The sequence below is a fragment of the Aotus nancymaae genome, unplaced genomic scaffold (genome assembly GCF_030222135.1).
Source record: "Aotus nancymaae isolate 86718 unplaced genomic scaffold, 86718_ANA_hifiasm-v0.15.2.pri h1tg000008l, whole genome shotgun sequence".
NCBI lineage: Eukaryota > Metazoa > Chordata > Mammalia > Primates > Aotidae > Aotus > Aotus nancymaae.
This window is the reverse complement of record NW_026988419.1, coordinates 15,447,134-15,468,203: the sequence shown is the minus strand read 5'-3', so window position 1 is coordinate 15,468,203 and position 21,070 is coordinate 15,447,134. Positions and strand designations below refer to the sequence as shown.

The window sequence follows — 21,070 nt, the reverse complement described above, 5'->3', positions numbered from 1 at the left end:
GCTTGAACTTGTGGGGTGGAGGTTGTAGTGAGCCACGATCGTGACACTGCACTCCAGCCTGGATGACAGAGCGAGACTCCATCTCAAAAAAAAAAGAAGCCAAGGGTGGGGCACATCAGCTCTGGTTGTTAGGCTGTCGCTGGGCTCTGGGCTTCCAGGGACCTGGCAGCACCTGCCTCCCCACCCCCTCACCTCTCTGGGGCCCTATCTTCCCTTATATGGTGAAGGCAGTTCCTAGAGGAGGGGGGGTGGGGACAAAGGTCGCTCTTCTGCAGCCAGCTTGCCACAACTCCCTGAGATCTCCCAGGTGGCAGCTGCCTCCCCAAGACAGGTAAGGCAACCTGGTGGGGACACATGGAGACTATAGGTGGTGTGAGGGGACTGGGGCCCCTGCTTTTCTCAGGCAACCTGGGGCCTCCCGGAGCACCGTGGTGCGGGCTCCAGGGGAAGGCTTGGCACTCTGGATAGGGTGAGAAGGGCTGGCCCAGTGTGTCTGCCCTGGGCCTCCAAGGAGAGACTTTTGCAGGCCCTGCTGGAGACAATGGCTCTCTGAGTCTCGGGCTGGTGGCTAGCCCCATCCCACTTGGGTGTCACCATCCCAATTGCCCTGGAATTTCTAGAGTTAAAATCAGGACAGTCCTGGGCAGACCGAGACTAGTTGGTCTCCCCGACCTCACTCCCCGAGCCCTCTCCCCACCAGCTCCTCTCTTTGCCCATTTCTTCTCATCTGAAGTGTTTTTTTCTATGTGTCACCATGCCTCTGACACTCCTGGGACTTCAGGGCCCCGCCTCCTGGCTCCTAGCATATGAGCAACAGCCACCAGGAATTGAATGGAGGTAGCAGGGCCTTAGATCCTGGGCCATGCCGGGTCACCCTACCATGCACCTCTGCCCCATCTCCCTCCACCCACAGCTGCCCCATTGGTTTCCCTGCCACTGTGCCCTGCTGCGGCAGAACTAGGGCTGGGAGCTAGGTGCAGACCAAGCTCTGGGCACACTGGCTACTGTCTTCTTGGAACATCATCTGCTGGGGCCTCCCACAGGCCACTGAGAGGCAGAGCCTGTGGGCTGGAGGGTCTGGGCGGGTGTCCATTCCCTCTGCTATCATGGCAAGGGCCGGGAAGCAGGAGGATGTCCTTTGTCTGAGGGGTGGGACTTCACCCCCACAGCCCCACCACATTCCCGTCCAGCTCAGAGCTGCGTGACTGGGAAGTGGGAGCCGTGGCAGCACCCCACGTACCACAGAGCCGCACCTCGAGTACAACAGGGCGCAGATAAGAAAGGCAAGGTGGGCCTGGTGCAGGGGCTCACGTGGGTAATCCCAGCACTTTGGGAGGCAAAGGTGGATGGATCACTTGAGGTCCAGAGTTCAAGATCAGCCTGACCAAAATGGTGAAACCCAGTTTTTACCAAAAATCCTAATTAGCTAGGCATGGTAGTGCATGCCTGTAATCCCAGCTACTTGGGAGGCTGAGGCAGGAGAATTGCTTGAACTGGGAGGTGGAGGTCGCAGTGAGCTGAGATTGCATCATTGCAGTCCAGCTTGGGCAATAGAGTGAGACTCTGTCAAAAAAAAAAGAGAGGAAGGAAAGAAGGAAGAAGGGAGGGAGGGAGGGAGGGAAGGAAGGAAGAAAGGAAGATGGCAGGAGCCCAAACCCCTCCAAGGCCTTGGGAGGGTCCTCCTTCCATCCCACAGTTCAGCTTTTCAGCATTGTGAGCATTTTTTGAGCACCTACTATGTGCTAGGAGCTGGGGGCTACAAAGACAAATATATTTATGTCTTGGAGCTCAGAGACCTCAGACTAACAACCAGGTTCTTTCATCACCATGTGGTCAGGAGACCAAGAGAGGGGACAGTCCAAGATGCCAAGGGGCCCTTGGTCCAGCCTGAGGATTCTGAGAAGGTCTCCTGGGATAAATGAGACCTAAATTGAGTCTAGAAGAGCATGTTAGTGTCAGGCAAGAGAAGAAAGGTGGGGAGAGCTCTCCGGGTGGGAGCAGCGAGAGCAGGCGTGGGGTGAGAGGCAGCATGGGGGAGGGGTCTGCCAGCAGTGTGGCATTTCTAGAGGGCAGAGTGCCAGCAGAGAGGGACCAGGGGGCTGTGTGTATCAGGGAGACTCAAGGGAGTTTAGGTGACCAGAAGGGCAGGATGGGGAGGAGTCCAGGATTCTGCACAGATGGTTGACTTTGGGGTCTTGATGTGACAGTGCCCTTCCCGGTCTGGGGACATAGAAGAGAAAGTACCAGGAGTGGGGAAAGCCAGTGTGTTCAAGCTGAGGGAGAAGACAACTCAAATCCAAACCAGGGTCCATGGTGGCAGAGCTGGGGGCAGTGAGGACCCTGGTTTCCTGGCAGTTCAGGGAAGACAGGGGAAGTAAGGAGGGGGCCCTGCCAAGGGGTGGAGGAGAGGCGTCTGCTCTAAGCAACACGGGTAGAGGGCAGGAGCAGCTGGAGGGTATACAGCCAGTAGGGGGGCCATGTCTCAGAGCTCCCACTCCTGAGTCCCCTTGGCCACCTTTGGCCTGTGGGAACCGGCCCCAATCCTGATTTCTCTCCAGGGAGGGGGAGCACTGGCTTTTTCAAGTCCCGGCTCACTTGAATGCCCTCTGATGAGCAAGAAGTGCCTCCTCATGTCCACCCTCTTGCTGCCAGTTACCCCTGGAGTCAGCATGTTCCTGGGTGAGACTTTAGAGATCATCGATTTAGTTGACCCCCTAAGTTGACCCCTTCAGCTCATAGATGAAGAAGGGACGTGCACGTTCATGCAGCTAGTGAGTGTCAAAGAAAAAGGGGGATGGGGCCGAACTCAGTGGCTCATGCCTGCAATCCCAGCAGTTGGGGAGGCTAAAGCAGGCAGATCACCTGAGGTCAGGAGTTCGAGACCAGCCTGGCTAACGTGGTAAAATCCTGTCTCTATTAAAAATACAAAAATTAGCTGGGCGTGGTGGCGCACACCTGTAATCCCAGCTACTCAGCAGGCTGAGGCAGGAGAATGGCTTGAACCTGGAAGACAGAGTTTTCAGTGAGCCAAGATTGTGCCACTGCACTTGTCTCAGCAGCAAGAGCGAAACTCCATCTCAAAATAAATAAATCAATAAAAGGGGGGACGGAGACAAAGGAGATGATAGAAATGAAACAGAAAACATTCCCCTCCTTTGTACCCAACTGGTTCTGCTGGACCAGGAATCCTGGGAGCCCTGGGGACTCGGTGAGTTGAAAAATACCTGATGAAGGAGGCCATGGTTGCCTGATGGAGAAGGCCATAGCCAGCAGGCCATCAGACAGGACCCAAGTCCAAGGGGCTCCTACAGATACACAGCAAGCTGCTGCTGATCGGTGGAGGAGGCTCTGATCAGAGACTGGGCAGGGCCTTGCCTCAAACTCCAGAATGCCAGGGAAGCGGCGGCCACCCCTCAGGGCTCAGAAAAGGGAGGTTCCAAGTACTAAAAGGCCAAGTCACTAAGAGGTGACTCAGAGTCAAGGTGCAAGGAGAGATTAGATAGTGAGATTTCAGGCTGTCAGCGAGTGGAGGCCTGACCTGTCGGCCAAATGCCCTTTCATTCTTTATTCACCAGTTCAAGGAGCATTCATGGAGGGCAGCTCCCTGCCAGGCTGGTGAAAGGCTCCATGGAGATCTGGGTGGCCTCTGGCCTGGTGAGGAGGAGCCTCAAAACTAGGGAGGAGAGGCCGGGCACGCTGGCCCACGCCTGTAATCCCAGCCCTTTGGGAGGCCGAGGCAGGCAGATCACCTGAGGTCAGGAGTTTGAGACCAGCCTGGCTAACATGGTGAAACCCCGTTTCTACTAAAAATACAAAAAATTAGCCAGGAGTGGTGGCATGCGCCTCTGATCCCAGCTACTTGGGAGGCTGAGACAAGAGAATCGCTTGAACCCCCAAGGCAGAGATTCAAGTGAGCCGAGATTGCACCATTGCACTCCAGCTTAGTCAACAAGAGTGAAACTCTGTTTCAAAAAAAAAAAAAAAAAAAAAAACTAGGGAGGAGAATAACTGAGAACACATGGCTCACTCTCTGCCCTGGCTCACATCAGAATCACTGGGGAGTTTTAAAAGCACCCATGCCCCACCCCCTAAAAGGCAGAAAATAAACACCCATGCCCAGACCCCACCCTGGCCTAATTAAATCAGAATCTCTGGGGATGCCACCTGAGCACAGAGCATCAGTATGTTCAGAAGCTCCCAGGTGATGCTGACAAGCAGCTGGAGCGAACACAGCTACAGGTCCAAGCAGAAAGGGCTGGCCGGGCATGGTGGCTCACGCCTGTAATCCCAGCAATTTGGGAGGCTGTGGCAGGTGTCACCTGAGGTCAGGAGTTTGAGACCAACCTGGCCAACATGGCAAAACCCCATCTTTACTAAAAATACAAAATTAGCCAGGTGTGATGGTGGGTGCCTGTAATCCCAACTACACGGGAAGCTAAGGGAGGAGAATTGCTTGAACCTGGGAGGCGGAGGTTGCAGTGAGCCGAGATCCATCCAGCCTGGGTAACAGAGCAAGATTCTATCTCAAAAAGAAAAAAAAGGAGAAAGGGCTGACATGAGGAGAAAAGCTTGGGGAGGGAGGATTCCTTCCAGTTCAGTGGGCAGAGGGTGGTTCACAGTGGGAGGGTTCACTCTGTTCATTCATTCATTCATTCATTCATCTATCCCTCACTCCTTCCCTCCCCCTCTCTCTTCCTTTATCCAGCATAGTCACTGTGCTAGACACTGTGGATTCGGTACTAAACAAGCAGCAATGGTCCCTGAGTGGGGAGTAACTCTCTATACTCCCCCCGGCCCCTGAGTCTGCGACCTCCTGGCACTGTTGGGAGTTCTCTAGGGCCAGGCTGGAAGGGCGGCATCTGAACCCAGGGTGCCCCTGCTCCCACCGCCTTCTCCCCTAGGCTCACTCACCATGACCAAGCTGAGCGCCCAAGTCAAAGGCTCTCTCAACATCACTACCCCGGGGCTGCAGATATGGAGGATTGAGGTGAGGCCCTGTCTGGGCGTGGGCACTGTGCAGGCCTGGGGTGGAGGGAGGGAAGGCAGAGGGCTGGGCTTTCTCTTAGTTTCCTCTGCTCCTGCCCTGCGGCCCCCGAGAGTGCAGTCCCTCACCTCCCACATCATCCACACCCCGGCTGGTCTCCCTTTCCCTTTTCTCCATTCCTTCCCCCTCTGCTCTCAACCTCCCTCTCCATTTACTCTTCCTCACTCATCCCTTCCTTTCCCTCTCTCGAGTTCCCTTCTCCCACCCCTCACGCAGAGTTTCCTTCTCCCCTCTTCCTTTTCTCTCTTTTCATTCCTGGGCCCGGCGCTTTTTCTCCGACCCCTCCTCCTCCTGGGCCCTCCTCCTCCCAGGCCTAGGGGTCCTGGTGGTCCCGGGCAGCCCCTCTGACCCCCCTTTCTCTCCTTAGGCCATGCAGATGGTACCTGTTCCTTCCAGCACCTTTGGGAGCTTCTTCGATGGTGACTGCTACATCATCTTGGCTGTGAGTCAGGGGCAGGGGCGGGGCTGAGCAGAGAGCAAAACCCGCTGTGGTGTCAGGGAGGAAACACGGGCTGGGGGCTGTGGGGAGAGCCGGCCTGGCTTCACCTCAAGACAGAATTTATGTGTGCCCAAGTGCCCACGTGCCCACCCTCGTGGTGGCTTTACAGAGGTCAGAGGCTCTCCCTGCCCCGTTCCACTGAGCTCCCAGCTGAGGCCAACTTCTGTGGATTCACAGTCTTGGGGGGCCTTCTGAGTTGTTGCCATATCACCCTAATTTGCGTCCACATTTCCAAAATCCATAGTCATCTTTTTTTTCAACTTTTTCCAGATGGAGTCTTGCTCTGTCCACCAGGCTGGAGTGTGGTGGCACGATCTTGGTTCTCTGCAACCTCCACCTCCAGGGTTCAAGCGATTCTCCTGCCTCAGTCTCTCAAGTAGCTGGGAAGACTGGTGCCTGCCACCACGCCCAGCTAATTGTTTTTGTATTTCTCAATAGGGACGGGGTTTCTCCATATTGGTCAGGCTGGCTGGTCTCGAACTCCTGATCTCAGGTGATCCAATCCACCCATTTCGGTCTCCCAAAGTGCTGGGATTACAGGTGTGAGCTACCGCGCCTGGCCTTGCAGTCATCTTCATATCACCTTGATTTTCACCACACCCTGGTACCACCTGTACTATTAAGATATTTATATTTTTTCTTCATATCGACTCATTTAAATATTGTATTTTATTTTATTTATTATTTTTTTGAGACAGTCTCAATCTGTCGCCCAGGTTGGAGTGCAGTGGTACGATCTTGGCTAAGTGCAATCTATGCCTCCCGGGTTCAAGTAATTCTCATGCCTCATCCTCCCCAGTAGCTCAGATTACAGGTGCCTGCCACCATGTCCAGCTAATTTTTTTTTTTTTTTTTTTTGAGACAGAGTCTCACTCTGTTGCCCAGGTTGGAGTGCAATGGTGTGATCTTGGCTCACTGCAACCTCTGCCTCCTGGGTTCAAATGATTCTCCTGCCTCAGCCTCCCAGGTAGCTGGGACCACAGGCATGCACTACCACATCCACTAATTTTTGTGTTTTTAGTAGAGACAGGGTTTTACCATGTTGGTCAGGATGATCTCAGTCTCCTGACCTCGTGATCTGCCTGCCTTGGCCTCCCAAAACGTTGGGATTACAAGCATGAGCCACCATGCCCGGCCTAATTTTTGTATTTCTAGTAAAGTCGGGGTTTTACCATGTAGGCCAGGCCGGTCTTGGACTCCTAACCTCAGATGATCTGCCTGTCTCTGCCTACCAAAGTGCTGGGATTACAGGTGTGAGCCACCAAGCCTGGCACAAGCAAGTTATTTCTGAGATCAGGCAAGGGAGGCCAGGAGAGGAGAAACCACTTGCCACATGTCTCAGAGACTCGGTGGTAAAGTTGGGGCATGACTCAGGGCTCCTGACCACCAGCCCAGCGCACTTGCCCTGTGCCAAGCTCCCCCATGGTCCTGGAAGGCACACGTGTGGGAGGTCACACAGAGCGGGAGGGGCTGTGGGAGCCCAGGGCCTCGGGTACACTGGACACCCTTTCCCTAGATCCACAAGACGGCCAGCAACCTGTCCTATGACATTCACTACTGGATTGGCCAGAACTCCTCCCAGGATGAGCAGGGGGCAGCTGCCATCTATACCACACAGATGGATGACTTCCTGAAGGGCCGGGCCGTGCAGCACCGCGAGGTCCAGGGCAACGAGAGTGAGGCCTTCCGAGCCTACTTCAAGCAAGGCATTGTGTAGGGAAGCGCGCTGCGGGCAGGGGAATGAGGATGAGGGGTAGGGACGGAGAGGTTGGGGCTGAACTGAAGAGGCAGGGACACCCAGGCGTGCTCAGGGCTGGGAAGAACACTCGGAGCTGGCGGAGGTGACCTGGGGCGGGGAAGGGACCCTGAAGCTGTGAGGAGAGGCACGAGGGGGACCCTCAGGAGTTTTTGGTGACTTTCCTTCACCTTTCCACTCCCCAACTCTTATTTCTGCCACTGCCTTGCCCTTGGTCTGGAGGTGTTCTGAAATTCTGTAACCCTCGTGAGTCTCTGGAAATCAGCCCCTACTTGAATGTCCTGGAGAGCGCAGTGCTAATCAAGTCCCCAACTCTGGCCAACAGGGAAATGGCTGCTCCCCCATCTCTAATGCAGGCCTACCACAGTAAAACCAAGACTGCCAGCTTTTCTTTTTTTTCCTTTTTCTTTCTTTTTTTTTGTTTTTAGATGGAGTCTTACTCTGTTGCCCAGGCTGGAGTACAGTAGTGTGATCTCAGCTCACTGCAACCTCCTCCTCCTGGGCTCAAGCGATTCTAGTGCCTCAGCTTCCCCAGTAGCTGGGATTACAGGCACGCACCACCACGCCTGGCTAATGTTTGTATTTTTAGTAGAGATGGGGTTTCACCATGGGCAGGCTGATCTCGAACTCCTGACTTCAAGTGATCACCTGGCTCAGCCTCCCAGAGTGCTGGGACTACGGTGTGAGCCACTGCACCTGGCCCACCTTAGCCTCTTGAGTAGCTGGGACCACAGGCCTGAGCCACCATGCCAGATTTTTTTTTTTTTTTTTTAGATGGAGTCTTGCTCTGTCACCCAGGCTGGAGAGCAGCGGTGTGATCTCAGTTCACTGCAACCTCTGCCTCCTGGGTTGAAGTGATTCTTCTGCCTCCACCTCCCAAGTAGCTGAGATTACAGGCGCCCACCATCACACCCAACTAATTTTTGTATTTTTAGTAGAGGCGGGTTTCGTTGTGTTGGCCAGGCTGGTCTGCAACTCCTGACCTCATGATCCACCCACCTTGGCCTCCCAAAGTGCTGCGATTACAAGCGTGAGCCAGTGCACCCAGCCTCAGCTAATTTTTTAATATATATATAGATTGTAGAGACAAGAGTCTTCCTCTGTTGCCCAGGCTGGTCTCAGACTCCTGGGCTTAAGTGATTCTCCTACCTCAGCCTCCTAAAGTCCTGGGAATACAGGTATGAGCCATCACTCCCAGCCCAGACTGCTGGCTTTTCTGTATGAGTTGAAGTTTTGGCCTAGCTTTCCCCAGGGAAACACACACTCTAGACGTGAGTTGTTACTGACTTGTAGGACAGGACAGGGGCTCTCTAATTAGCCACAATCCCCACCCCCCACCCCCCACACACACTTTTTTTTTGAGACAGCATCTTGCCTTTGTCACCAGGCTGGAGTGCAGTGGTGCGATCTTGGCTCACTGTAACCTTCGCCTCTCGGGTTCAAGTGATTCTCCTGCCTCAGCCTCCTGAGTAGCTGGGACCACAGGTGCATGCCACCACGCCCAGTCAATTTTTGTATTTTTAGTAGAGATGGGGTTTCACCATGTTGGCCACGATGGCCTCAATCTCTTGACCTCGTGATCTGCCCACCTCGGCCTCCCAAAGTGCTGGGATTGCAGGCATGAGCCACCACACCCAGCCTAGGGTGCAGTTTTTTTTTTTTTTAATAGCGGTTTTATTCTGCCCAGTTCCTATCAGAGGATACATAACAGAGGAGGGGAATTACCAGGATTTCCCAGTACACCAAACTGTTGGTAGGCCTAAATACAGGAACTTTTAAATTATCTTGGTTATACCTAAACATTGCTACTCACCTACCCTAGCCCCGCAAAAGTGAGAGAGCTTGTCAAGGAGAAGTTTTTTTTTTTTAATTGTATTTTAGGTTTTGGGGTACATGTGAAGAACATGCAAGATTGTTGCATAGGTACACACATGGCAGTGTGATTTGCTGCCTTCCTCCCCATCACCTATATTTGGCATTTCTCCCCATGTTATCTCTCCCCAACTCCCCACCTCCTGCTGTCCTTCCCCTGTTTCCCCGCAACAGACCCCAGTGTGTGATGCTCCCCTCCCTGTGTCCATGTGTTCTCATTGTTCAACACTCGCCTATGAGTGAGAACATGTGGTGTTTGATTTTCTGTTCTTGTGTCAGTTTGCTAAGAATGATGGTTCCCAGGTTCATCCATGTCCCTGCAAAGGACACGAACTCATTGCTTTTCATGGCTGCATAGGATTCCATGGTGTATATGTGCCACATTTTCCCTGTCCGGTCTATTATCGATGGGCATTTGGGTTGGTTCCAGGTCTTTGCTATTGTAAACTGTGCTGCAATAAACATTCGTGTGCATGTGTCCTTATAGTAGAACGATTTATAATCTTTGGATATATACCCAGTAATGGGATTGCTGGGTCAAATGGAATTTCTATTTCTAGGTCCTTGAGGAATTGCCACACTGTCTTCCACAATGGTTGAACTAATTTACACTCCCACCAACAGTGTAAAAGTGTTCCTATTTCTCCACATCCTCTCCAGCATCTGTTGTCTCCAAATTTTTTTTTTTTTTTTTTTTTTTTTTTGAGACGGAGTTTCGCTGTTACCCAGGCTGGAGTGCAATGGCGTGATCTCGGCTCACCGCAACCTCCGCTTCCTGGGTTCAGGCAATTCTCCTGCCTCAGCCTCCTGAGTAGCTGGGATTACAGGCACGCGCCACCATGCCCAGCTAATTTTTTGTATTAGTAGAGACGGGGTTTCACCATGTTGACCAGGATGGTCTCGATCTCTTGACCTCGTGATCCACCCACCTCGGCCTCCCAAAGTGCTGGGATTACAGGCTTGAGCCACCGCACCCGGCCTTGTTGTCTCCAAATTTTTTAATGATTGCCATTCTAACTGGCGTGAGATGGTATCTCAATGTAGTTTTGATTTGCATTGCTCTAATGACCAGTGATGATGAGCATTTTTTCATATGCTTGTTGGCCTCATGTATGTCTTCTTTTGTAAAGTGTCTGTTCATATCCTTCGCCCACTTTTGAATGGGCTTGTTTGTTTTTTTCTTGTAAATCTGTTTTAGTTCTTTGTAGATTCTGGATATCAGCCCTTTGTCAGATGGGTAGATTGCAAAAATTTTTTCCCATTCTGTTGGTTGCCGATTCACTCTAACGACTGTTTCTTTTGCCGTGCAGAAGCTGTGGAGTTTGATTAGGTCCCATTTGTCTATTTTGGCTTTTGTTGCCAATGCTTTTGGTGTTTTGGTCATGAAGTCCTTGCCTATGCCTATGTCCTGAATGGTTTTGCCTAGATTTTCTTCTCGGGTTTTTATGGTGTTGGGTCTTATGTTTAAGTCTTTGATCCATCTGGAGTTAATTTTAGTGTAAGGTGTCAGGAAGGGGTCCAGTTTCTACTTTCCGCACATGGCTAGCCAGTTTTCCCAACACCGTTTATCAAACAAACAGGGAATCCTTTCCCCATTGCTTGTTTATGTTAGGGTTAGGGTGCAGTTTTTAAGGTTGCTGTAACTGTCAGGGTGTGCAAGGGCACGCCACAGGCTGACCTGACAGTGCAGGACTCCCTAAAGTTTGTGACCTCAGCACCTCATTCACCTCACCTAGTCCCAGCCTGGCCCTCATGTGGCTCCAGCTCGGCAGCCAGGACCTGGGAGAACAGGGACCAGGCACACCTCCCAGCCCACTCCCTCGAATCAGCTCACCTCTCTTCTCAGGATCCAGAAAGGGGGTGTGGCTTCCGGCATGAAGCACGTGGAGACCAACTCCTTTGACGTCCAGAGGCTGCTGCATGTCAAGGGCAAGAGGAATGTGGTAGCTGGAGAGGTAGGCAGGCCCCGCTGGAGCATCAGCCAGGGCTGTGAGGCCCAGGGTGGAGGGCAGGGGCTGAGGAGGGGTGAGAGGCAGGGAGCGGTGGCCAAGATGATGGCTGATAGGTGAGCTCTGAGTGGGGTCTGCACTTCCCCCATGGCTCCCTAGGTAGAGATGTCCTGGAAGAGTTTCAACCGAGGGGATGTTTTCCTCCTGGACCTCGGGAAGCTAATCATCCAGTGGAACGGACCTGAAAGTAACCGCATGGAGAGACTCAGGGTAACCTGCCCATGCACCATACCTACTTCTCGAATCCTATCCTGCCCCCGCCTGCTCCTGCAGACCCAGAACCTACCCCCGTCAGCTCCCTTTCCCCAGGCCTCTCCCTGCCAACTGCTGGGGACAGTGGTTGAAGGTGGATCTGTCTCCGTGTGTTTGGGGCAGGCGTGCGCGCTGGAGTTTGCATGTGTGTGCTTGCGGCCAGTCCACTCAGATAGAATGAGTGTCTACAGTGTGGCAGAGCCTGTGCCCAGCCTTGTCGATCCAGCGGTGAATGAAATGGGGATGGGCATGCGTGTGTTTCTACTCACAGCATATTGACGCTGTGCGTGCACTGTGAGGCTGCAAGCATGTTTTGGGGCAAAGAGATTGAGTACTGTGATCCTTGGGGCTCGGCTCTTGTCCTGAACTGTGAGGTCTAAGCGCACATTTCCCACGCTGTCAGAACAGAAGACCCAGCAAGCCTGCTCACCCAGCTACCTTTCCCCTGGTTTCCTTATATGGCTTAAAAGTATGGCCCCTCCAATGGGAAAAGCAGGGCAGGGGATTCAACCCTTGTGGCTGCTGTAGGTGATCCGGGCTTGCCTGGCAAGATGTGGGGTGGCAGACACTGCCTGGTCCCCCACTCCTCCCGACGGGTCACCAGGGGCCTTCCTGCAGGGCATGACTCTGGCCAAGGAGATCCGAGACCAGGAGCGAGGAGGGCGCACCTACGTAGGTGTGGTGGATGGAGAGAATGAATCAGCATCTCCACAGCTGATGGAGGTGATGAACTACGTGCTGGGCAAGCGCCGTGAGCTGAAGTCAGCTGTGCCAGACACGGTGGTGGAGCCGGCACTCAAGGCCGCACTCAAGCTGTACCAGTGAGCACCCAGCGGGGTCTTCCTGGGTGCTGGGGACTCCCCGGGGGCAGGTGCCCTGGCTGAGGGGCATGGGTGCCCTCCCCATCTATGCCTTGCTTCTGTCCTGCAGTGTGTCTGACTCCGAGGGGAATCTGGTGATGAGGGAAATCGCCACACGGCCGCTGACGCAGGACCTGCTCAGTCATGAGGTGAGAGGGTCTGGAGACCCCCAGCCCACTGCAGCCTGGCCCCCTCTCCCTCAAGCAGAAAAATTTCAGGGGGTTGGGGTGAGCGTGGGAGGGAGAGACTTTTGTGTGTGTGAGGCTGTCCTAGTCCAGCACTTCCAGCTCCATCAGACTCTTAACCTCTCCCGATTCTAGGACTGTTACATCCTGGACCAGGGGGGCCTGAAGATCTACGTGTGGAAGGGGAAGAAAGCCAATGAGCGGGAGAAGAAGGGAGCCATGAACTATGCGCTGGTAGGGGTGGGGGCCCAGGAGGAGGGCAGAGTGATGGGAGAGAGAACAGCATGGGGTGGGCAGGCAGACTCAGACCAGGGCACAGCGCCAGGCAGAGGCAGGGAAGGCTGGGAGGGGCAGGATGGGGGCTGGGCGCAGCCCAATGGGAGGAGCTGAGGGACCATTCTGTAGTCATCTTGGGGGTTTTCTGCACACCAGGGAGCCAACCACCAGACAACCATGGGGCCACCTCAAGATGTGGGCTCTCACCTCCCTGCACCTGAGCTGGGTTTAGAGAAGGGAAGGAGAGCCGGCACAGTGGCTCACACCTGTGATTTCAGCACTTTGGGAGGCCGAGGTGGGTGGATCACGAGGTCAGAGTTTGAGATCAGCCTGGCCAATATGGCAAAACCCTGTCTCTACTAAAAATACAAAAATTAGATGGGTGTGGTGGCAGGCACCTGTAGTCCCAGCTACTCAGGAGGCTGAGGCAGGAGAGAATCACTTGAACCCGGGAGGCAGAGGTTGCAGTGAGCCGAGATCAAGCCACTGCACTCTAGCCTGGGTGACAGAGGGAGACTCTATCTCAAAAAAAAAAAAAAAGAAGAAGAAGGGAAGGGAAGGAGAAATGGAGGGAGGCTGGCTTCCTACAAAAAGGGATTGGGTCAGCTCAGACAAGGGCCAAGTCAGAGTTTGGGGTCATTACTGGGGCTGGAGCTGTAACCCTAACTGGCTTGGGGTCAGTGTTGGATAGGAGACTGGGCATTAGGGTTAGCATGAGGTAGGGTCATGCTAGGAGTTAGATTTGGCTTTGGGATTGGGGTCAGAGTTAGGTTTGGGTATTAGATTGAGGTCACAATGAGGCTTGAGGCCAGTGTTAGGTTTCACGGGGTATCAGGTTTGACCTTGATGTTGAGGTCAGAGTAGGGTTAGGTTGGGGATCAGCATTGGCACTGGGTTTGGGTTCAGGTTTGGTAGCAGGGGTAGATCTGATGGTGTATCTGGTTGGGGTTAGAGCCGGGTTTTGGCTTGCATTGGGAGTGGGGACCAGGGGAGGGGCATAGCTTCCAGCCACCCATTTCTCTTCCCAGAACTTCATCACAGCCAAGCAGTACCCGGCAAGCACACAGGTGGAGGTGCAGAACGACGGGGCAGAGTCGGCCGTCTTTCAGCAGCTCTTCCAGAAGTGGACTGTGCCCAACCGGTCCTCAGGCCTGGGCAAAACCCATACTGTGGGCTCCGTGGGTGAGGGCCAGGCGGGGGCAGTGAGGGAGCCAGGATCCAGGGGCTAGGCCAGGAGAGCCACTTGGTCCAGCGCCTACTGTCCTTCCTCGACATGCATCTTCCACAAAGACTTTTACGCTGACTCTGAGCTTATCCCAATGGGTCGGGACATGGACAAACTCCAGTTGTCACAAAAAGGGAGCTGAGAGCGTCAGGCACAGTGGTGCATGCCTGTAATCCCAGCACTTTGGGAGGCCAAGGCGGGGGGATCACCTGAGGTCAGGATCGAGACCAGCCTAACATGGTGAAACCTCATCTCTATGAAATACAAAAAAAAAAAAAAAAAAAAAAAAAAAAAGCCAAGTGTGGTGGCGCAGGCCATGCCTGTAATCCCAGCTACTCGGGAGGCTGAGGCAGGAGAATCGCTTGAATTCAGGAAGCGAAGGTTGCAATGAGCTGAGATTGTGTCATTGCACTCCAGCCTAGGCAACAAGAGTGAAACTCCATCTTAAAAAAAAAAAAAAATCGGGGGTGCTGAGAGTGATGTTTCATTTGGGATGGGGTTGGGCCTCCCTGGAAACCAAATAGCTTCAGCTTCTTACCAGCCAGTATTTGCTGAGGGCAAGCTTGGTGCCTGGCAGCTGCAGGAGGAGAAACGAAAATGTGTAGCCCTCATGATCACAGAGCTCCCTCCTGAGCTGGGAGACAAGGTCAAGGCTTGAAGTCTGAATGCTGCAGGGGTCAGGACGGAGTAGATCAGTAAAGCCACAGCCTTGCTCTTGTGCCTCTCCTGGCTCCCTGGGAGGCACTGATCAAGCAGGAGTCTTAGAAGCAGGGAAATACGGTTCTCTACTGTAGCTGTGGCATATTCTATGCAACCAGGTAAACTACTGAATCTCTCTTGCTTCAGTTTCCTCATCTGAAAATGGGTCTAAGAATTGTAGCCGCCATTCAGGGCTGTTGTGAGGACCTGGGGGACCTCCGCTGGTGACAACTGGTGTCATGATTTCTCCCACTCTAGCCAAGGTGGAGCAGGTGAAGTTCGATGCCTCGTCCATGCATGTCCAGCCTCAGGTGGCTGCCCAGCAGAAGATGGTGGATGATGGGAGTGGGGACGTGCAGGTATGTGAGGGCAGAGAGGCCCGTGCTGGGTGGAGCAGGGATGGTGGAGCCTGTTCTGGACCTCACCCTGGCCTGATACTGGCCCTAGGTGTGGCGCATTGAGGACCTAGAGCTGGCACCTGTGGATTCCAAGTGGCTAGGCCACTTCTACGGGGGCGACTGCTACCTGCTGCTCTACACCTACCTCATCGGCGAGAAGCAGCACTACCTACTCTACATCTGGCAGGTCAGGTCCTGCCCTGTCCCACCCAGAGCACAGCTGGCTTAGCTCCACCTTGTACATACTCCTGCTAAGTGGCCATTATCCTTGGGTTGAATTCCTCTGGGGATGGGGAGCTCACCCCTTCAAGATGGACTGCTTTGGCTACGAGGTCCCAATAGTACCCCATTCACAGCCCTTTTCCTTTTGGTTCTCTGAGTCTCCCTTCCAATTTTAATTCCTTCTGCACATTCTTGTAACCTGCTCTGCCCATGGGTTTTTGTGTCTAGATGGGAGGGAGCAGGTAGGTGCTGGGAGTGAGTGGTGTGGGGCCTGTGATGCTTCCCTGAGGGAGGAGCAGAAAGGAGAGGAGGAAGTTCGGGGTCGAGGCTGGGGTTGCAGGTAGGTCAGGGCTGGGCTAGGTTTGGGAAAGAATTAGGTTTGAGGTTGAGGTCAGAACTGAGGGCTGGGTCAGATCAGGGTTGTGGCTGTTTCACGGCAGAGTTTGGTGGGGAAGACAATTGGGTTTAGAACCAGATTAGAATTGGGGATGAAGTTGTTGCTGAGGCTGAGGATGGGGTCAGAATTGGGGGCTGACCCTATCCCACTCACTCCCTCCTGCTCATCCCCAGGGCAGCCAGGCCAGCCAAGATGAAATTGCAGCGTCAGCTTATCAAGCCGTCATCCTCGACCAGAAGTACAATGGTGAACCAGTCCAGATCCGGGTCCCAATGGGCAAGGAGCCGCCTCATCTTATGTCCATCTTCAAGGGACGCATGGTCGTCTACCAGGTATGGCTCCTGAACTGAGGCGAGACAGGCATCCAGGAGATGGGAAAGAGGGTGGGTGGTGAAGGCAGGGCTTGGGGTGAAGCCTCTTCTTCATAGGAGACTACCCTGGAGGCTCTATCACCTATGTGTAACTGGTAATAGAAACAACCCATTTGGTGGTTACTTTAGAAATACGTGTAATTGGGCCGGGTGCAGTGGCTCATGCCTGTAATCCCAGCACTTTCAGAGGCTGAGGTGGGTGAATCACCTGAGGTCAGGAGTTCAAGACTAGCTTAGCCAACATGGTGAAACCCCGTCTCTACAAAAATACAAAAATTAGCCGGGCATGATGGCTGGTGCCTGTAATCTCAGCTTGAACCCAGGAGGCCGAGGCTGCAGTGAGCCGAGATCATGCTATTGCTCTCTAGCCGAGGTGACAGAGCGATACTCTGTCTCAAAAAAAAAATATATATATATATATATATATGTATATATGTATGTGTGTGTGTATATATATGTATATATATGTATGTGTGTATATATGTATATATATGTGTGTATGTGTGTGTATATATATGTATATATGGCCAGGCACAGTGGCTCACACCTATAATCCCAGCATTTTGAGAGGCCGAGGTGGGTGGATCACCTGAGGTCAGGAGTTCAAGACCAGTTTGACCAACATGGCAAAACCCTGCTCTATTAAATACAAAAATTAGCCAGGCGTGGTGGCGCATGTCTGTAATCCCAGCTACTTGGGTGGCTGAGGTAGGAGAACTACTTGAACCCGGGAGGTGGAGGTGGCAGTGAGCTGAGATTGTGCCACTGCACTCCAGCCTGAGCAACAAGAAAAAAACTCCATTGAAAGAAAGAGAGAGAGAGAGGGGGAAAGAAAGAAGGAAGGAGGAAGGGAGGGAAAGAAGAAAGGAGGAAGGAAGGAAGAAAGGAAAGAAGGAAGGAAGGAGGAAGGAAGGAAAGAAGAAAGGAAGGAGGAAGGAAGGAAGGAAAGAAGGAAAGAGGAAGGAAGGAAAGAAGGAAGGAAGGAAAGAAGGAAAGAGGAAGGAAAGGAAAGGAGGAAGGAAGGAGGAAGGAAGGAAGGAAAGAAGGAAAGAGGAAGGAAGGAGGAAGGAAGGAAGGAAAGAAGGAAGGAAGGGAGGAAGGAAGGAAGGAGGAAGGAAGGAAAGAAGGAAGGAAGGAGGAAGGAAGGAAGGAGGATGGAAGGAAGGAAGGAGGAAGGAAGGAAAGAAGGAAGGAAGGAGGAAGGAAGGAAGGAGGATGGAAGGAAGGAAGGAGGAAGGAAGGAAAGAAGGAAGGAAGGAGGAAGGAAGGAGGATGGAAGGAAGGAAGGAGGAAGGAAGGAAGGAGGAAGGAAGGAAGGAGGATGGAAGGAAGAAGGAAAGAAGGAGGAAGGAAGGAAGGAGGAAGGAAGGAAGGAGGAAGGAAGGAGGAAGGAAGGAGGATGGAAGGAGGAAGGAAGGGAGGAAGGAAGGAGGAAGGAAGGAAGAAGGAAGGAGGAAGAAAGGAAGGAAGGAAGGAAGGAAGGAGGATGGAAGGGAGGGAGATATGTAATGAGCATTCACCATGTGCAAGTACTGCCTGCCCTCTACACTCCAACTCCTTAAATCCTTTACATAAAAAAAGAAGATATTTTGGCTAGATTTGCCTAAATGATGCACCTGTGCAAACTGCATTGGTGCCTTCCAACAAAATGAAACAGACGTCTAATGCAACCATTTAAGCAATAATCTGCCTATTGAGCACCTGAAACACACAGTCCTTTGCAAGTCCCCAAGCAAGGAGAACGGCACGTTAATACCGTTTATCATCTTGTTGGCTGGAGTACAGTAATCTGGGAATGCCATAGAGTTTATGGGCAGTAGGGGATCGGAGGAGACATTTGTCTGGACATTTGGGTCAGAGTTGAGGAGTTTGGCAGAGGTAAATCGAGGGCATGCAATGCAGGGGCACAGCAAGGACAAGGGCCCGGGGAGAGGCTCCATGGGGAACATCAGAAGCCTGATGGAGCTGCCTGGGTGCAGTGGCTCATGCCTGTATTCCCAGCACTTTGGGAGGCAGAGGCAGGTGGATCTCCTGCGGTCAGGAGTTTGAGACCAGCCTGGTCACCATGGTGAACCCTGAACCCCCATCTACTAAAGATACAAAAATTAGCCAGGTGAGGTGGCACGTGCCTGTAGTCCCAGCTACTCGGGAGGCTGAGGCAGGAAAATTGCCTGAACCTGGGAGGCGGTGAGCCAAGATCACACCATTGCACTCCAGCCTGGGCAACAGAGCAAGACTTCGTCTCAAAAAAAAAAAAAAAAAAAAAAAAAGCCTGGCAAAGCTAAGCTGGAGGGTTGGCAGCAGCAATGTCTGCAAAGGCAGTTTGCATCTTTGTCATGTGGGGCCTTCAAAGGCACCGCTGAGGAGCTGGGCCTTAGGCTATAAGCAATGGGGACTCACTGAATGTTTTTGAGCAGAGAATCACCATGATGCAAGCAATGTTTTAGAAAGACCTGATGACACAGCATCAGAGGAGCTGCAGGGCAGGCCGCCCCGCCCTACCCTCTCCCTCTCTGGTTCTTTGTGCCCCTCTGTTCCCTCATCATCATCTTTACTAAGTGACTCCTGTCTCTCCCCCTGCCTTCTCCCCTCACTTGCAGGGAGGCACCTCCCGAGGTAACAACTTGGAGCCTGGGCCCTCCACACGGCTGTTCCAGGTCCAGGGAACCAGAGACAACAACACCAAGGCCTTTGAGGTCCCAGCGCGGGCCAGTTCCCTCAATTCCAATGATGTCTTTGTCCTCAAGACCCAGTCCTGCTGCTACTTATGGTGTGGGAAGGTGTGTTCAGGGCCTAGAGGCCTCCCCATCCCCAAGTGGGTCCTGGGAGTCCCCCAGTTATGCAGCAGACCTCGGTATCCTTATAGAGATTCTCCTTTAATCTCTGTAAGAAGAATCCACTGCCTCTTAGAGTCCCTCGCCCACCCTTGAAAAGACTCTCTAGTTTTCTCTGCTATTCTCTGCAATGTTAAGGACAGAGGAGAGCATGGAATTGTCCCTGTGTGCCCTATATACACAGGGTGGGTCCTGACCCAGGCGAGCCTTCTTAGACCCCGGAACTCTGGGCAGTGAATGTGGTAGGAGGGTGGAGGTAGGGGTGGCATTAGAAATTGGCCAACCCCTTTGTTTTCCCAGGGCTGTAGTGGGGACGAGCGGGAGATGGCCAAGATGGTTGCTGACACCATCTCGCGGACAGAGAAGCAAGTGGTGGTGGAAGGGCAGGAGCCAGCCAACTTCTGGATGGCCCTGGGCGGGAAGGCTCCCTATGCCAACACCAAGAGGTAACTCCCAGGTCCCCCCGCCTCCAGGTTACCAAGGTCGGGGAGCCTCCAGCATCTCCATCCCCACACCCAGAGCCCACAGCAGGCATGGACTGAGGACTCTATGTCAGGCACCGTGCCAGGCCCCCAGGGCTACAAGATGAATAAAGGGGAGCCCATGCCCTTGGAGCTCCTTGGCACAGGGGCTGTGTCTGTGCTGCTCACTGCAGTGTGCCCAGGACCTGGTGGGGTTTTCCTTGGCAAAGGGAATTCCTGGCCATACGAGGCAGCTCAAAGAGAGGGGCAGGGCTCCAGGTTTGCCTTTCAGTAAGAAGGTGCCAGAGCCCAGCCTGCCTTTAGGTCCTGAGACAGGTCTAGGATGCTGAGGAGCACAAGCCACAAGCCCTCTTTCAAAAAGTTTTGTTTTGTTTTGTTTTTGTGACAGAGTCTAGCTCTGTTGCCCAGGCTGGAGTGCAGTGGCACAATCTCAGTTCACTGCAGCCTCTGCCTCCCAGGTTCCAGCAATTCTCCTGCCCCAGCCTCCTGGGTAGCTGGGATTACAGGCACCCACCACCATGCCTGGGTAATTTTTGTATTTTTGCTTTTTTTCTTTTCTTTTTCTTTTTTAAAGACTGGGTTTCACCATGTTGGTCAGGCTGGTCTTGAACTCCCAACCTCAGGTGATCCACCCGCCTTGGCCTCCAAAGTGCTTGGATTACAGGCGTGAGCCACCACGCCCGACCCAATTTTTGTATTTTTAGTAGAGACAGAGTTTCACCATGTTAGCCAGGCTGGTCTCGAACTCCTGACCTCAGGTAATCCACCTACCACAGACTCCCAAAGTGCTAGGATTACAGGCATGAGTCACCGTGCCTGGTGCGATCTCGGCTTACTGCAACCTCTGCCTCCCAGGTTCAAGCAATTCTCCTGCCTCAGCCTCCTGAGTAGCTGGAATTACAGGCATGTGCCACCACGCCCAGCTAATTTTTGTATTTTTAGTAGAGACAGGGTTTCACCCTGTTGGCAGGATGGTTTCCATCTCTTGACCTCGTGATCTGCCCACCTCAGCCTCCCAAAGTGCTGGGATTACAGGCGTGAGCCACCTTGCCGGCCTCAAGTGGTTTTTCTAGAGAATATCCATGATCCACTAGTCCCTAGTTCAAAAGCAAAAGGGCCTGTACTGCAGTAGCAGCAGGAGGGATGGAGGGAAGATATCAGGAAGAACTTCCTAACAAGGCTCTGCAAAAGCCACTGGAATGTATGTCCAGAAAGCAGTGGGAATTTCTCCCTCAGAGCACTCTTGGAATGAGAGGGGACCCTTTTGTCAATCAGAAGACAGGGCATTTTGCTGGAGATGGCCTTTCCATGCCAGAGTCCCTCCCTCAGAGTTCTGTGTCCTCGATTCTCCTTTGCCACACCTTCCTTCTGCCAGTACAATCTTCTCTCCATCCTGCAGACTACAGGAAGAAAACCTGGTCATCAGCCCCCGGCTCTTTGAATGTTCCAACAAGACCGGGCGCTTCCTGGCCACAGAGATCCCTGACTTCAATCAGGATGACTTGGAAGAGGATGATGTGTTCCTACTAGATGTCTGGGACCAGGTAGGACTGAGGGCCTGGGCACCCCCCTTCCCAGCCACCTCAGTCTCCAGGGCCAAGAAAGAGTGGCTTTAGGGTTAGGTAAGTGTCAACATCTTCTTGGGCCTCATGTAACTTCTGCCTGGAAATGGTATTATGAACACCAGGA

General features: G+C 53.1%; 1 protein-coding gene across 3 annotated transcripts in view; it reads left to right on the top strand.

The window, feature by feature from the left end:
* Window positions 1–249: 249 nt before the first annotated feature.
* Window positions 250–21,070, top strand: part of VIL1 (villin 1) — a 36,940-nt gene continuing 16,119 nt past the window's right edge. The window contains exons 1-16 of one of the 3 annotated variants that reach the window (XM_012446066.3): window positions 250–331; window positions 4,902–4,987; window positions 5,412–5,486; window positions 7,060–7,256; window positions 11,018–11,126; window positions 11,280–11,390; window positions 12,051–12,253; window positions 12,363–12,441; window positions 12,613–12,711; window positions 13,782–13,935; window positions 14,936–15,036; window positions 15,125–15,262; window positions 15,868–16,026; window positions 18,666–18,845; window positions 19,200–19,345; window positions 20,781–20,925. In XM_012446066.3, coding sequence (XP_012301489.1) covers window positions 4,913–4,987; window positions 5,412–5,486; window positions 7,060–7,256; window positions 11,018–11,126; window positions 11,280–11,390; window positions 12,051–12,253; window positions 12,363–12,441; window positions 12,613–12,711; window positions 13,782–13,935; window positions 14,936–15,036; window positions 15,125–15,262; window positions 15,868–16,026; window positions 18,666–18,845; window positions 19,200–19,345; window positions 20,781–20,925 — 1,971 coding nt within the window. In that variant the 5' untranslated portion in view covers window positions 250–331; window positions 4,902–4,912. Of the gene's footprint in view, window positions 332–4,656; window positions 4,988–5,411; window positions 5,487–7,059; window positions 7,257–11,017; window positions 11,127–11,279; window positions 11,391–12,050; window positions 12,254–12,362; window positions 12,442–12,612; window positions 12,712–13,781; window positions 13,936–14,935; window positions 15,037–15,124; window positions 15,263–15,867; window positions 16,027–18,665; window positions 18,846–19,199; window positions 19,346–20,780; window positions 20,926–21,070 lie in introns of those variants that run through there. The other 2 variants (XM_012446067.3, XM_064372998.1) reach the window with 2 other exon arrangements.